The 12650-nt window shown below is 45.3% G+C and overlaps 1 protein-coding gene across 8 annotated transcripts in view; it reads right to left on the bottom strand.

The window, feature by feature from the left end:
• col14a1a (collagen, type XIV, alpha 1a) overlaps window positions 1–12650 on the bottom strand; it is a 220022-nt gene that overhangs the window by 28605 nt on the left and 178767 nt on the right. For 7 of the 8 annotated variants that reach the window (XM_041190009.1, XM_041190012.1, XM_041190014.1 and 4 more), the window contains 5 exons: window positions 9820–9873; window positions 9358–9453; window positions 8375–8428; window positions 6341–6394; window positions 1757–1810 (listed from right to left, as the gene is read on the bottom strand). In XM_041190009.1, the coding sequence (XP_041045943.1) occupies window positions 1757–1810; window positions 6341–6394; window positions 8375–8428; window positions 9358–9453; window positions 9820–9873 (312 nt within the window). Of the gene's footprint in view, window positions 1–1634; window positions 1689–1756; window positions 1811–6340; window positions 6395–8374; window positions 8429–9357; window positions 9454–9819; window positions 9874–12650 lie in introns of all 8 variants that reach the window. The other variant, XM_041190011.1, reaches the window with a different exon arrangement.

Below are 12650 nucleotides of genomic sequence, written 5' to 3'. Positions count from 1 at the left end.
TGTCCTCTGGTCATGTAAAAGCTTCAGAATGTGTTAACAGGCAACTCCTAACTCCTGTGCCCTGAGAGTAAGTTCACACACCAGCAAGATAACATTAAGGATGGAGGAAATAGGAGCAGGAGTTGGCCACTCGGCCCCTTGAACGTACTCTGCCATTTAGTAAGATAATGGCTGACCTATGGCCTCAACTCCACTTTCCTGCCCGCTCCCCATATCCCTCGATTCCCTTAGAGTCCAAAGAGCTATCAGCCTCAGTCTTGAATACACTCAAGGATTGGGCATGCACAGCTCTATGGGGTAGAGAATTCCAAAGATTCAATCCTCTGAATGAAGACATTTTTTCCTCAACTCAGTCCTAAATGGCCGAACCCTTATTCTGAGATTCTGACCCCTGGTTCTGAACCCTCCAGTCAGGGGAAAACAGCCTCTTAGTGCCTCAAGCTCTCTCAGAGTCAACTTCATGCAAAAAACACTTAAAGATGTAACTGGTGATTTAGTTTTTTCCTTCTGTGGGATGTGGGCATCACTGGCAAGGCCAGCATTTGTCAATTAAAAGTCAACTAAATTGCTATGAGTCTGGAGTCACCTGTGGGCCAGACCAGGTAAGGACAGCAGATTTCCTTCCCTAAAGGACATTAGTGAACCAGATGGGTTTTTATGACAATCAATGATAGTTGGTCACTATCCCTGAGATTAGCTTCATATCCCAGATTTATTAACTGAATTTAAATTCCACCAGCTGCTCTGGTGGGATTTGAACCCATGACCCCAGAGCATTAATTTTATCCCCCTGAATTACTAGTAAAGTCACATTACCAATACGCCATCATCTCCTCCACCAGGGGATGATTACAAAGAAGAGTCCCCGAGGATTGAAGAATATAGTCAATGCATCGCCAATCTTTAAAAAGGGGTAACATAGCATGGGCTCAAGAAGAGGGAAGGTAGATAGACGGACAAGTTATATTTAACCAACTATTGCAGATAGTGGTGAACTTATAGAAACATAGAATATAGGAGCAGGAGTAGGCCATTCGGCCCTTCGAGCCTGCTCCGCCATTCATTATGATCATGGCTGATCATCCAACTCAATAGCCTGCTCCCACTTTCTCCTCATATCCTTTGATCCCTTTTGCCCCAAGAGCTATACCTGACTCCTTCTTGAAATGGATTGCCAAAGGAGACAATATGGGGAACATTTAAGAATAATCAGAGTAATTATTGAAGGGAGTGAACAATTAAGAGGATTCAGTTTGGGAGGCCAGTTCGTCTGTGTGAGCGTTTTTCCGGGCCTGCACTTGTTTCTGGCCACAGTGTTGAAAGCGTGCTTTGACAGTGTGTGCAATCCAAATAGCTGAAGCTACAACCAGAAAACATCCTGGCATAAAATAATCAAATAACTTCACTCCACTTAATGAAGGGCACGTTCTGGGTGAAAGAACGCATTTGACAATGTAAAATAAAACTCAGTTCCCAGTGATTCACACGCTCAAAAAGTAGCAGCCCCGATTATGCAGCTCCTGCGGTCAATCAGGTACAAAAGCAACTGCACTTGAAAGGTGGAATGAAAATGGCGAATAAGATTCCTGGGATTTTTCCAGCAACATTTCTTAGCTATGCAAAAAAAAACTTACCCTCCTACCTGGAAACCCAGTTGGTCCAACTGGACCCTCTGTACCTCTTCGACCCTGAAAAATTGACATTGTTAAACACCAAAATCTTGCTACAGGAAAGGGCAGCATGAAAATGTACTCACCACCGGCCCAGCTGGTCCAGGTACACCTATAGGACCATCTTTACCAACAGGACCCTGGATCAAAAGTTGATTGCACAGGTTATTTGGTGATTCAAGCAAGTGAGACTATTGTTTTGTTTGCTAAAATATATTTTTACACACACACACACACGCACACAAACACACGCGCACACACACGCATACACACTGCACACACTGCATACACACTGCACACGCGCACACACATGCATACACACTGCACACACACGCGCACACACACGCATACACACTGCACACTGCACACACACACGCATACACACACTGCACACACACACTGCGCATACACACGCATACACACTGCACACACTGCACACACACACACTGCGCATACACACGCATACACACTGCACACACTGCACACACACACTGCACACACACACACTGCGCACACACACAATGCACACACACACTGAGCACACACACACTGCACACACACACACACGCAGACACACACTGCACACACACACACTGCGCACACACACACACGCACACACACACTGCACACACACACACTGCGCACACACACACTGCGCACACACACACTGCACACACACACTGCACACACACACTGCGCGCACACACACTGCGCGCACACACGCATTCACACTGCACACACTGCATACACACACACGCACACACACACTGCGCACACACACACTGCACACACACACTGCGCACACACACACTGCGCACACACACACACTGCGCACACACACACACTGCACACACACACACACTGCACACACATGTTCCTGGACATGGGCTGTTCACTCATTTTCTGGAGAAGAGCATTAAACGGAAGAACTTGCATTTGTATAGCACCTTTGGGATGTCCCAATGCACTTCACAGCCAATGAAGTGCTTTTTGAAGGGCAGCCACTGCTATAAATGTGGGAAACGCTGCAGCCAATTTTGTGCACAGCAAAATCCCACCAACAGCAATGGGATCCTGACCAGATATTGGCAATGTTGGTTACAGGATAAATTTTGGCTAGGACGGCGGTAAAGATTCACCACTGCACTTCTTCAAAGTAGGGCCATGGGATCTTTATGTCCACCTGAGAGGAGAGCCGAGTCATTGGTTTTAATTTCTCGTCCAAAAGGCGACACCTCTGCCAGCGCAGCATTCCCTCTGTAACGCACTGGGGGAGGATCCACGTGAGGAATCATGTGCTCAAGCCTCAGGGGTGGGGCTGGAACTCACTTGAAACCAGGAATTTAGCTCGATGCTCAGCGGTCCTCAGCAAGTCATTAATGTTAATAGACAGAGCATTGTGTCGTCTGCTGAATGATGTTCCATAATTCCCAACATTCCCAGTACATGGATTTCCATGCCTGGGAGAGCAGATTCCTAAAATCTACCCTCCTACAATGGCTGACCTCCCAGTATTGCATTACATTATGTTATGCAACATTTCTAAGTGTTATATATGGGCACCAGAACCCTGTTCCCTCTCCGTTATAACAGACGATCAATGAGAATTCTTGGGCAGCTGTAGCAAGCTGGTTCGTTTATATCAGGACATGGTAGATTTGTCCAACACACTGGGCTGGATTTTATGTGCCCCCGCCAAGCATGTTTTTAGGTGGTGGGGGGGGGGGGGCAGTAAAATAGGGTGAATGTCCACCTCACCACCTTCCTGCCCAACCCTGAGCTCACCCCTCATAACACAGTAGATGGGCAGGCCCCGAAATCGGCTGCCACGTGTAAATACATAATTAAAGGTCAAATGTGCTTATTAATAAGCCAACTGACCCCCAGAATACACCGCCCACACCATAATACAGTTGGTGTGGGCAGGTGGGTAGGAGTGGGCAGCCTGTTTCTTAAAAAATATTTTTTAAATGGCGGGAAGGAAGGTGGGGGTTCTATCTTCCGGGACTGCCCTTTACGGACCTAGGTTTGGAGGGGTTGGGGGTGGGGGGGGGTGGTGTGCAGCCCCACTAAGGTAGTACCCTTCCTTCCTTCCCACCCTACTCTCCAAAACCCACCACCTCCACCCCCTTGCCCCCCTCTCTAAGCTAGCCACACCCTCCTCACCCAATTCTGGTGACTCCCCAGAAGAAAGCAAGCAAAGCTTGTGAGGGCCAACCAATTAGGAGCCCTTCTGTCCTGAATGACATTAAGATTCAATAGTTAACACATAACTCTCACGTGGCCTGGTCAACAGCAAGATTAGTGAGGAAACAAGGTGTCTCACACTCTTTATCAGAATGATTCCCGAGGACCAGACAAATAAAATCTGCTGTTGAAATTCTCATCCATCCCTCATCTCTTACCTCCAGACTTGACCATTCCAATATTCTGCTGACTGACCTTCACCGTTCTACCTGCTGTAAACCTGAGTTCATCCAAAACTCTGCTGCCTGCGCCCTAACTCACACCAAGTCCTGTTCAGACATCACCCCTGCGCTCGCTGACCTAGCTTGGCTCCTGATTAAGCAACGTCTCGAGTCTAAAGTCTTTATCCTGTTTTCAAATCTCTTCATGGCCTCGTGCCTCTCTATCTCCGTAATCTCCTCCAGTCTCACAACCCTCTGAGACCTCTGTGTTCCTTTAATTCTGGCCTCTCGAGCATCCCCGATTTTAATCACTCCACCATTGGCGACCGTGCCTTCAGCTGCCTGGGCCCTTCTAGAATTCCCTCCATAAACCTCTCAAACACCCTCTCTCTCTTTGAGACACTCCTTAAAAACCTATATGTTTGATCAAGCTTTTGGTCGCCTTCTGTGATATGATGCCAAATTCTGTTTGATAACGCTCCTGTGAAGCGTTTTGGGACATTTGATTATGTTGAAAGTGCTATATAAATGCCGGTTGTTGAGAAAACATGGAAGGGACGTTGTCGGGGGGGTGGTGTGGGGAACAGGAAGATTTTAAACTTTTGCCGATGGTATAAAGTGAGCGATATTGGATCAGGCACCCCTTCCCAATTTCTGATTATACAGATTTCAAACCCACATTCTATCACCATTCGGCTGGCTTGGAATATGCTGACCAATCACATGACCCTTATCACTCCTTCTATAAAATCAAATTGTTGATAAAGCAGTATCATTCACTTTAGCGTGTCTTTTCTTTCTGATAGCTCAGAGAAATCCAGAGAAGATATCTGTTCGAAGGATGGATGTTAATCCAATCATCAGGAAACTGGGAAGAGTCAGTGCAACCTGACCAGCATCAGGAAATTCCATGACCATGCACAAGATTGGTGAATGAACTGAAGTCAACAACCGTATCTATTGTTCTTAATTTAACTCCAGAGTTCATTAATCCTTCTTAAGCAGACCCCCTGGATCAGCATTTAAGTACAACTATTCTATTGGAAGTGTTGGGGGTTGGGGGTGAAGAACTCAGTAGATTGTAGAATGTTAAAGAAATACTTCAGGATTAGACCCAATGGTCCATATCCTGTAACAATTGTATCTGAAAAATGAAGAACTGCATTGATTTTTTTTGTTTGAAGTGCATATTACTTGAAAAAAATATCAACTTGTAACAACATTAATGTCCTCCTGACAGGTCGATCACTTTCTCAACAGCTCCAAAGGATGCTTTAATTTTTAAAGGTTGAATGCGTCACAATGTTTCCAGCACACTGCTGCTCCTTTAACAGGATCTTCCAAACCAGTGACCTCCACCACCTCGAAGGACAAGGGCAGCGTGTGCATGGGAACACCACCACCTTGCAAGTTCCCCTCTGAGTCAGACTCCATTCCAACTTAGAAATCTAATGCCATCACTTAAAATTCTGGAGCTCCCTCCCCAACAGCACGGTGGATGTACCTACACCACAGGGGCTGCAGCGGCTCAAGAAGGCAGCTCACCACCACCTTCTCAAGGGCAATTAGGGATGGGCAATAAATGCTGGCCCAGCCAGCGACCCCCACACCCCAAGAATGTATTAAAAAAATACACAGCTGAGGATTAGACCTCCTGCTGAGTTTCATCCTTCAAAAATAATCATCAATAGTTTCTATTCTAATTTTTAAAAGGTACCATGGTGCGGTTCCATGTTAATGATATTTTAGGGATAGCCACAATGATTCATATGGAGTCAATAAAACATTCTAAAACCTTATCTGATTGGGAAGACCACTAAATTTAGTCACTGTTGCATTTCGTTAGTGATGAGTTAATTTTGTACCTGAATACTATACAGAAAAAGTGTTATCTTATTAAAATCTGAAAGCACTAATCAATGATATCAAGTTCAGGACAAAACTGCACAGGGTCAAATTCAACTTGAGCGACAGCACATGATAGGCAATAGCCAATCAGCTGCCTGTTTTTCACTCCGCCCTGTTCTCTTTCCCAGTCACTTTCAATGAAAATTTGGCTTGTGCTGCCTCCCAAAGTTGGATTTCACCTGCAATGTTTTCAAAGTTGTGCTGCATGAAGGGTTCTTGTAGTATATTCCTATAATGATTGGCCAGCAATCGAGATCAGGAACATATCCATTGTGCTACTCAAATCTTGCGTGGTCTTCAATGTTGGCTTTGAAAATTATCTTGAGAGAATTCTAAGTGCTTCCTGAATCTTACCCTTTGACCTGCTGAGCCATCACGTCCTGGTCTTCCTTGCCCTCCTGGGATCCCCTAGACATGTGAAAAAGGGAAAAAATTAGACGCTGTTGCCAAATGTTGTGAGCTCAGTGTCACCCATTACTCAGTGGGTGGCATTCTCACCTTGGAGTCAGAAGGTTGTGGGATTGAGTCCTACTCCAGGACTTGAGCACAATATCTAGACTGACACTCCCAATCTCTACGAAGAGAAAACATTTACAGGGCCATAGAAAAAAGGCGGGAAAGCGGGACCAGGTGATTTGCCCTTGAAGAGAGGCAGCATGGGCATGACAGACCGAATGGCCTTCTTGAGAGCTGTAACCATCCTATGATTCAGTACAGAGGGAGTGCTGCACTGTCAGAGGTGAGACGTTAGACCGAGGCCCTGTCTGCTCTCTCAGTTGGGTGTAGATTTCATAGCACTACATTGAAGAAAAGCAGGGAGCTGTCCCCGGTTTCTTGGCCAGTACTGATACTCGACCAACACCATTAAAAAGCAGGTGATTGGGTTGTTACCACATTGCTGTGTGTGTGGGATCTTGCTGTGTGCAACTTGGCTGGTGCGTTTCCTACATCACAACAGTGACCACACTTCAAAAATACTTTGTTGGCTATGAAGCACGTTGGGGTGTGCTCCATTCCTACGTATAAGCAAGCTCTTTCTTTCTCCTGGGTATCCTCGAATTTCTGGCATCCATTGCTGTAATCCAACCCTTACACTGGAACAGGAAGCTCCTAATTTTGCTGGAGATCAGAGATGAGTTTGGGAAGTCTGAATCCAGCTTCCATTGGGAACATTTCTGGATCTCTCCTGGGATGAAGCTGAGTTACCATCATCAGGAAACAACTCCAACTGGCGTGGGAGTGCTTAGTGCTGACTCTGGGTATTTGAAATGGAGTCTATACGCGACCAACCTGTTGGGCCTTCCTCTTACCCCCATCCCGAAAACTTTTAAACCGTCTTGTGAATGTGTAGCCCTTTCTCTGTTACCAGTAATTCACATGTAAATAGGATGGTGTCTGCAGCACCAAGGTGCTGAGCATATTTCAAAAAAACACAGAAAGACTTTCACAACCTCAGGAATTATTCCAGGCAGACAATGAAGCACTTTTTGCAGAGTAGCCACTGCTGTAACCTTGGAAACGCCACAGCCAATTTGCGCGCAGCAAGCTCCCACAAACAGCAAAGAAATAAGTGGCCAGATCAGCTTTTCATAGGGGGATAAATATTGGTCAGCGCACTGGTTAAAAACTCCCCTGCTCTTCTTCAAAAATAATGCCGTGGGGTCTATTTCATCAACTTGAGGGGGCAGGTGTGCCCTCAGTTTAACCGCTCGTCAGAGAGACCACACTCCCTCTGTACTGCATTGTGAGGATCAGTCTGGACTTTGTGCTCAAAGTGGGACTTGAACCCACAACCTTCTGACTTTGAAATATTGCTTTGCTGGAACTGTGCCCATCTTAATACTGCATGAAGACTTGAATAAGGTTTAGCTGCAATAGCTGTTAGAGTTTTTGACATGCATGTAGGCAAGACACTGGAGTCCTGCCACTTGTACAAAGCACAAGCTACTACATTCAAAGATAAGTGATTGTAGAAAAGTCTAGAAGCTTGACTACAAGCAGAGATCACACTCACATTTCCCAGCTTGCAGCTTTACACATTTGCAATAATTAAATCAAATTAAAGGAATATTTGTTGTGACAGCAGTTCGGCGTGATGAGACTAGCAATATTTCCCATCTGACAGAGGAATGCCCTCAGCTATGAAATTCTGAAAAGACAGTGTCTAAAGGCTGAAACACACTTGTTCTTTCTTATCAAACAGATTCTCGCAGAAATATACACCTCCTGAATCAAACTGCTTTAAAAATGCTGAAATAAAGTTTTAACATGATGCAAGTTACTTAAATGGAATAACTGCCCAATTACAGAATATGAACCAAATTACCTATATTAATAAATAATATTTCTAAATTGCTACAGGACTCTATTATCAAATTAACTGCATACCTGGTGACCAAGGGGTCCGATATCTCCTTTCTCACCCTTTTCACCAATGCTGCCCTAACAGAATTGATAAAGACACATTTCAGACATAAACTTGCAGCTGTATATAGGTGGAAATTTACTCCCAATGTTATTTCCAGTGAAATTGTAAACGTTTTTACAAAGAACCATTCGTAATTTCATTCTGTGCAGCACAACACAGTAAAAAACCCACCGCTGTAGCAGCAGCTGTAAAGAAAGGAAGGGAATAACTGGGGTGAAATTGCCCAGTAATGTCAAATCAGGCTCATCACAAACCAACGGTCCCCATTTACACCCACCCCCACCTCAATCTTCTTTACAATGGATAAGAGAATCAGGCATTGAGTAAAGCAGGCTTGTGAGTCACTGTGGCCTTGATGCACTGGGAACTTGGTTGGCCAGGAGTTCGATTGGCTGCGAGCCCAATTGGCTACAAAGCTGACTGGCTGAGAGCCGATTGGCTGCGAGCTGGATGTGCTGCGTGGCCCTTTGGCTATGAGTCAGATTGGCTGAAAGATCTTTAAACTCCGAGCTTGATTCACTACAAGCCTATTAAACCAAAAGCCTGATTCACTACAAGCCTGTTAAACCAAAAGCTTGATTTTCTATGAAGTCCAACATGCTATGACTGGAATTTTCCAGACCCCCCACAGTGAGATCCCCCAAAGTGGGGCCAGGGAACCACTGAAATCTCCGCTCACATTGGCTGGACAGGAAGATCCCACTGGCGTGAGGGGCTGGAAAATTCCAACCTATCAGCCAGTTTCACCACCAACCAGAGTCCCTACGAGCCCAATTGGCTATATGCCCATTCTGGTATACTGTCCAAAGACCAAGTCCAACATCCAGTCCAATCAGCTTCAATAAGGGAAGAAGCATCAAAAACCCTCAGTGAACATCAAGCTGATTTCATGCAAGTGTTGCTGTGCGGCCTATTCCCAGATGGAGAAACAAGATGAACCCACCGGCAGTCCCTGAATTGAAAGTCCACTTGGTCCCTGGGGTCCAGGTTGCCCTTGCAGGCCAGTGGGTCCAATCTCACCACGGAGCCCTTCAGGTCCCTGTCACAAGATAAGAGGAGACTTAACAGATACAAGTGAGCAATGTGACATAATCGTTGAAGGCTACCGTTATTGTGTATACTGTAATGCTAACCTCTTGGTGCTGAGCACAAAAAGAGATCTGGACATGGAATTCAGTCATCAATAAAATTAATCCCCAGGAACTGAAGGGCACAGTAAAGTTGAGCACTCTGATATCATGCCTGTGACAGGAGAGCAATATTTACCCGCTAGAGGACAGCCTTTCTGTCAAACATTCGCTCTCCGCTTTTGATGATGTGGTTTTTTTTGTAAAAAGGGAAAAATTGAAACATTTCCTCGATTGATTTCACGGATTTCTAGTAGATTTATAAAGGGATCTCTTACCCTTTGACCTGGTTCTCCTTTCACTCCTCTCGGGCCTCTCAAACCTGGACCACCCTGTAAAATACACATTAAAGTGATCACTCAGCAAATATGTGCCATGCATGTGTCCATATAAGAAACTGCAGATGTGAAATTAAAAACACAAAATGCTGGAAGTACACAGCCTGCTCGTCAACATTATTTTTCAAATGACAAAATAGTTACAGTACAAAAACAGGCCATTTGGCCCATCTCCTCCCTGCTGGTGATTCTGCTCCACATGAGCCCCCTCCCACCCCTTTTCACCTCGCCCTATTAGCATACCCTTCTATTCCTTTCTCCCTCATGTGTTTATCCAGCTCCCCGTAAATGTATCTATGTCAGCGATCTTCACTATTTTTCAAGCAAGGGCCGCTTTCACAAAAAAACCTGCAGTGTGAGAGCCATATCGACTACTTGACTCAATTATCGTTGCTTACTACTCCTTCATGATGTAATGTTACAGTGCCACACATGTAAACTAAAACAAAATCACACATTATACTTAAAAATAAATACACATTTATTTATTTAAAGTTGTGGCTGCATTCCTGAAAATCACAACTTTTAAGTGAAACCACTTTAAGTGAATCATTGGTTCCCACAGGATTCAATGTTAGGCTCTGTAGGAACTTCCTTATCAGAAAAAAAACAAATATTAAATTAATATGCCCTCTAAGTTGCAATATTGCTATATTCCTACATTTTTAAACTTATCCTCCTGCCCAGCCCTCAGTATTGTGGTCTCCCCCCCACCTGCCCGACCTTCGAGTTGTGGCCTCTTCCCCCTCCCTGACCCACCCTCTCGCAGAACCCCTCAGGCCCTGACTCACCCACTGGCCGTTTCCCTCTCCCGGACTTGCTTTCCCGTTCACGATCCTGTCGCAACTCGTAGGTCACAACTCAGAGGTCAGGGGTCGGCAAGAGGCTGCTCCAAAGTGGCGCCACGCCAGTAGCACGGGAAGCAACGTTAAAACAAACCCCGTGGCGCTCAACGATATTACAGGAAAGGGAGAGTCGGGGAGTCGCACTTAGTGAGGGTGGGAGCCACCACTGGCTCACAAGCCTTGCGATGAAAAACAATGATCTGCACTATTCACCTCAACCACTCCCTGTGGTAATAAGCTCCACACTCTCACCACTCTGTTGGATTTAGGATTAACTATCTTATATTAATGGCCCTTGGTTCCAATCTCGCCCCCACAAGTGAAAACACCCTCTTCATGTTTACCCTGTCAAAACCTTTCTTAATTTTAAAGACTCTGTCGGGTTACCCATCAGCCTTTGCTTTTCCAGAGAAAAGAGGCCCAGCCTGTTCCGTCTTTCCTGATGGGCATAGTCTCTCAGTTCAGGTATCATACTTGTAAATCTATTTCGCATCATCTCAGGTGCCTCTACATCCTTTTTATAATACGGAGACTAGAACTGCTCACCGTAACTCTGTGTGATTTAACCAAGGTTCTATACAAGCTTGACATAACCTCTCTGCTTTTCATTCCATCCATCTTGAAACAGGTCCCAGTGCTTTGTTTGCATTTTTACGGCCTGCAGTGTAACCTATGTAATCATATGTAGTTGGGCCTGCTGTGCATATCTAGTATTTTACTGGCAAGCACCATCCCGATCTCCAGTGGCTACCACAGCTTGGCCACAGACCCCAACACCAAAAACAACAACCCTGACACTCAGAAGCTTCATGTGTGGCACTTGTGGCTAAACCTGCCTCTCAAGGATTGGTCTCTTCAGCCATCAGTGAAGATTTGCCATCGGAAAACACCCCAACTGAAATGAATTGTTTGCTGTGTGTCTGTCATCTTTCATAGATAGAAGGGTGCGGAACGATAACATGTCATGGGTAGAAGCAGCAGTGACTTGGCACTGTGTGCTTTGTAACATTGTGGGCTGACAGGAGGAGAGTTTGTGGGTCTTTCACTTCACTGTAGTGACTTGTCAATATCAGCTCCTGCTGAATGGGCTTCAGGCTCTGACTCACAGAGGCAGTATTAAATTTAATGGGTGCATAACACAGGAGTTTGCCTGTCACACTTGCTGAATGGCCCATATCAGGGCTTTCCACCTTCACAGAGAGGGGTGGAGCATAGAGAGCAACACTTCATAACAGTTCATTTTCCACTCTTGCATTCATGGCACAGGACAGCGTACATTGGGCATGGTGGGTAGAATCTCCAAGTATCTGCTCTTTTTTTAAATGGGGATTAAGAAGAGCTTGCATTTCCATAGCACCTTTCAAAACCTTTGGACATCTCAAAGCACTTCACATCCAATGAAGCACTTTTGAATTAAAGACACTGACGTGATGCAGCAGCTAGGAAACACAGCAGCCAATTTGAGCACAGCAAGATCTCACAAACAGCAATGTGACCAATGACCAGTTAGTCTGTTTCAAAGTTGGACATTGGCCAGGACACTGGGGAGAACTTCCCTGCCCTTCTTCAAAATAGTGACATGGGATCATTTACATCCAAGAGGTCAGACGGGGCATCGTTTAACGTTTCATCCAAAGGATATCACCACCGACCATGTAGCACTCCCTCAGTACTGCACTGGGGGTATCAGTCTAGATTTTGTGTCAAAATTGCTAGAGTAGGACTTGAACCCACAATGTTCTGACTCAGAGGCAAGAGTGCTAACCAACTGAGGCAGAGCTGTCAACAGATGGGGAAACCAAATACGTTCTGTAGCTGATGCCAACACCTGATATGTAAACCCACCACTATGCTGTGGTAACTGAATAAGCTAAGGTTAAGTGCATCCAGGTGGAGGGCTGTATCGGGTATTTACTAGTGCACAAT

Source organism: Carcharodon carcharias, chromosome 6, assembly GCF_017639515.1.
Source record: "Carcharodon carcharias isolate sCarCar2 chromosome 6, sCarCar2.pri, whole genome shotgun sequence".
Lineage (NCBI taxonomy): Eukaryota > Metazoa > Chordata > Chondrichthyes > Lamniformes > Lamnidae > Carcharodon > Carcharodon carcharias.
The sequence above is the reverse complement of the archived record's forward strand: the minus strand, read 5'-3'. Positions and strand labels throughout refer to the sequence as shown.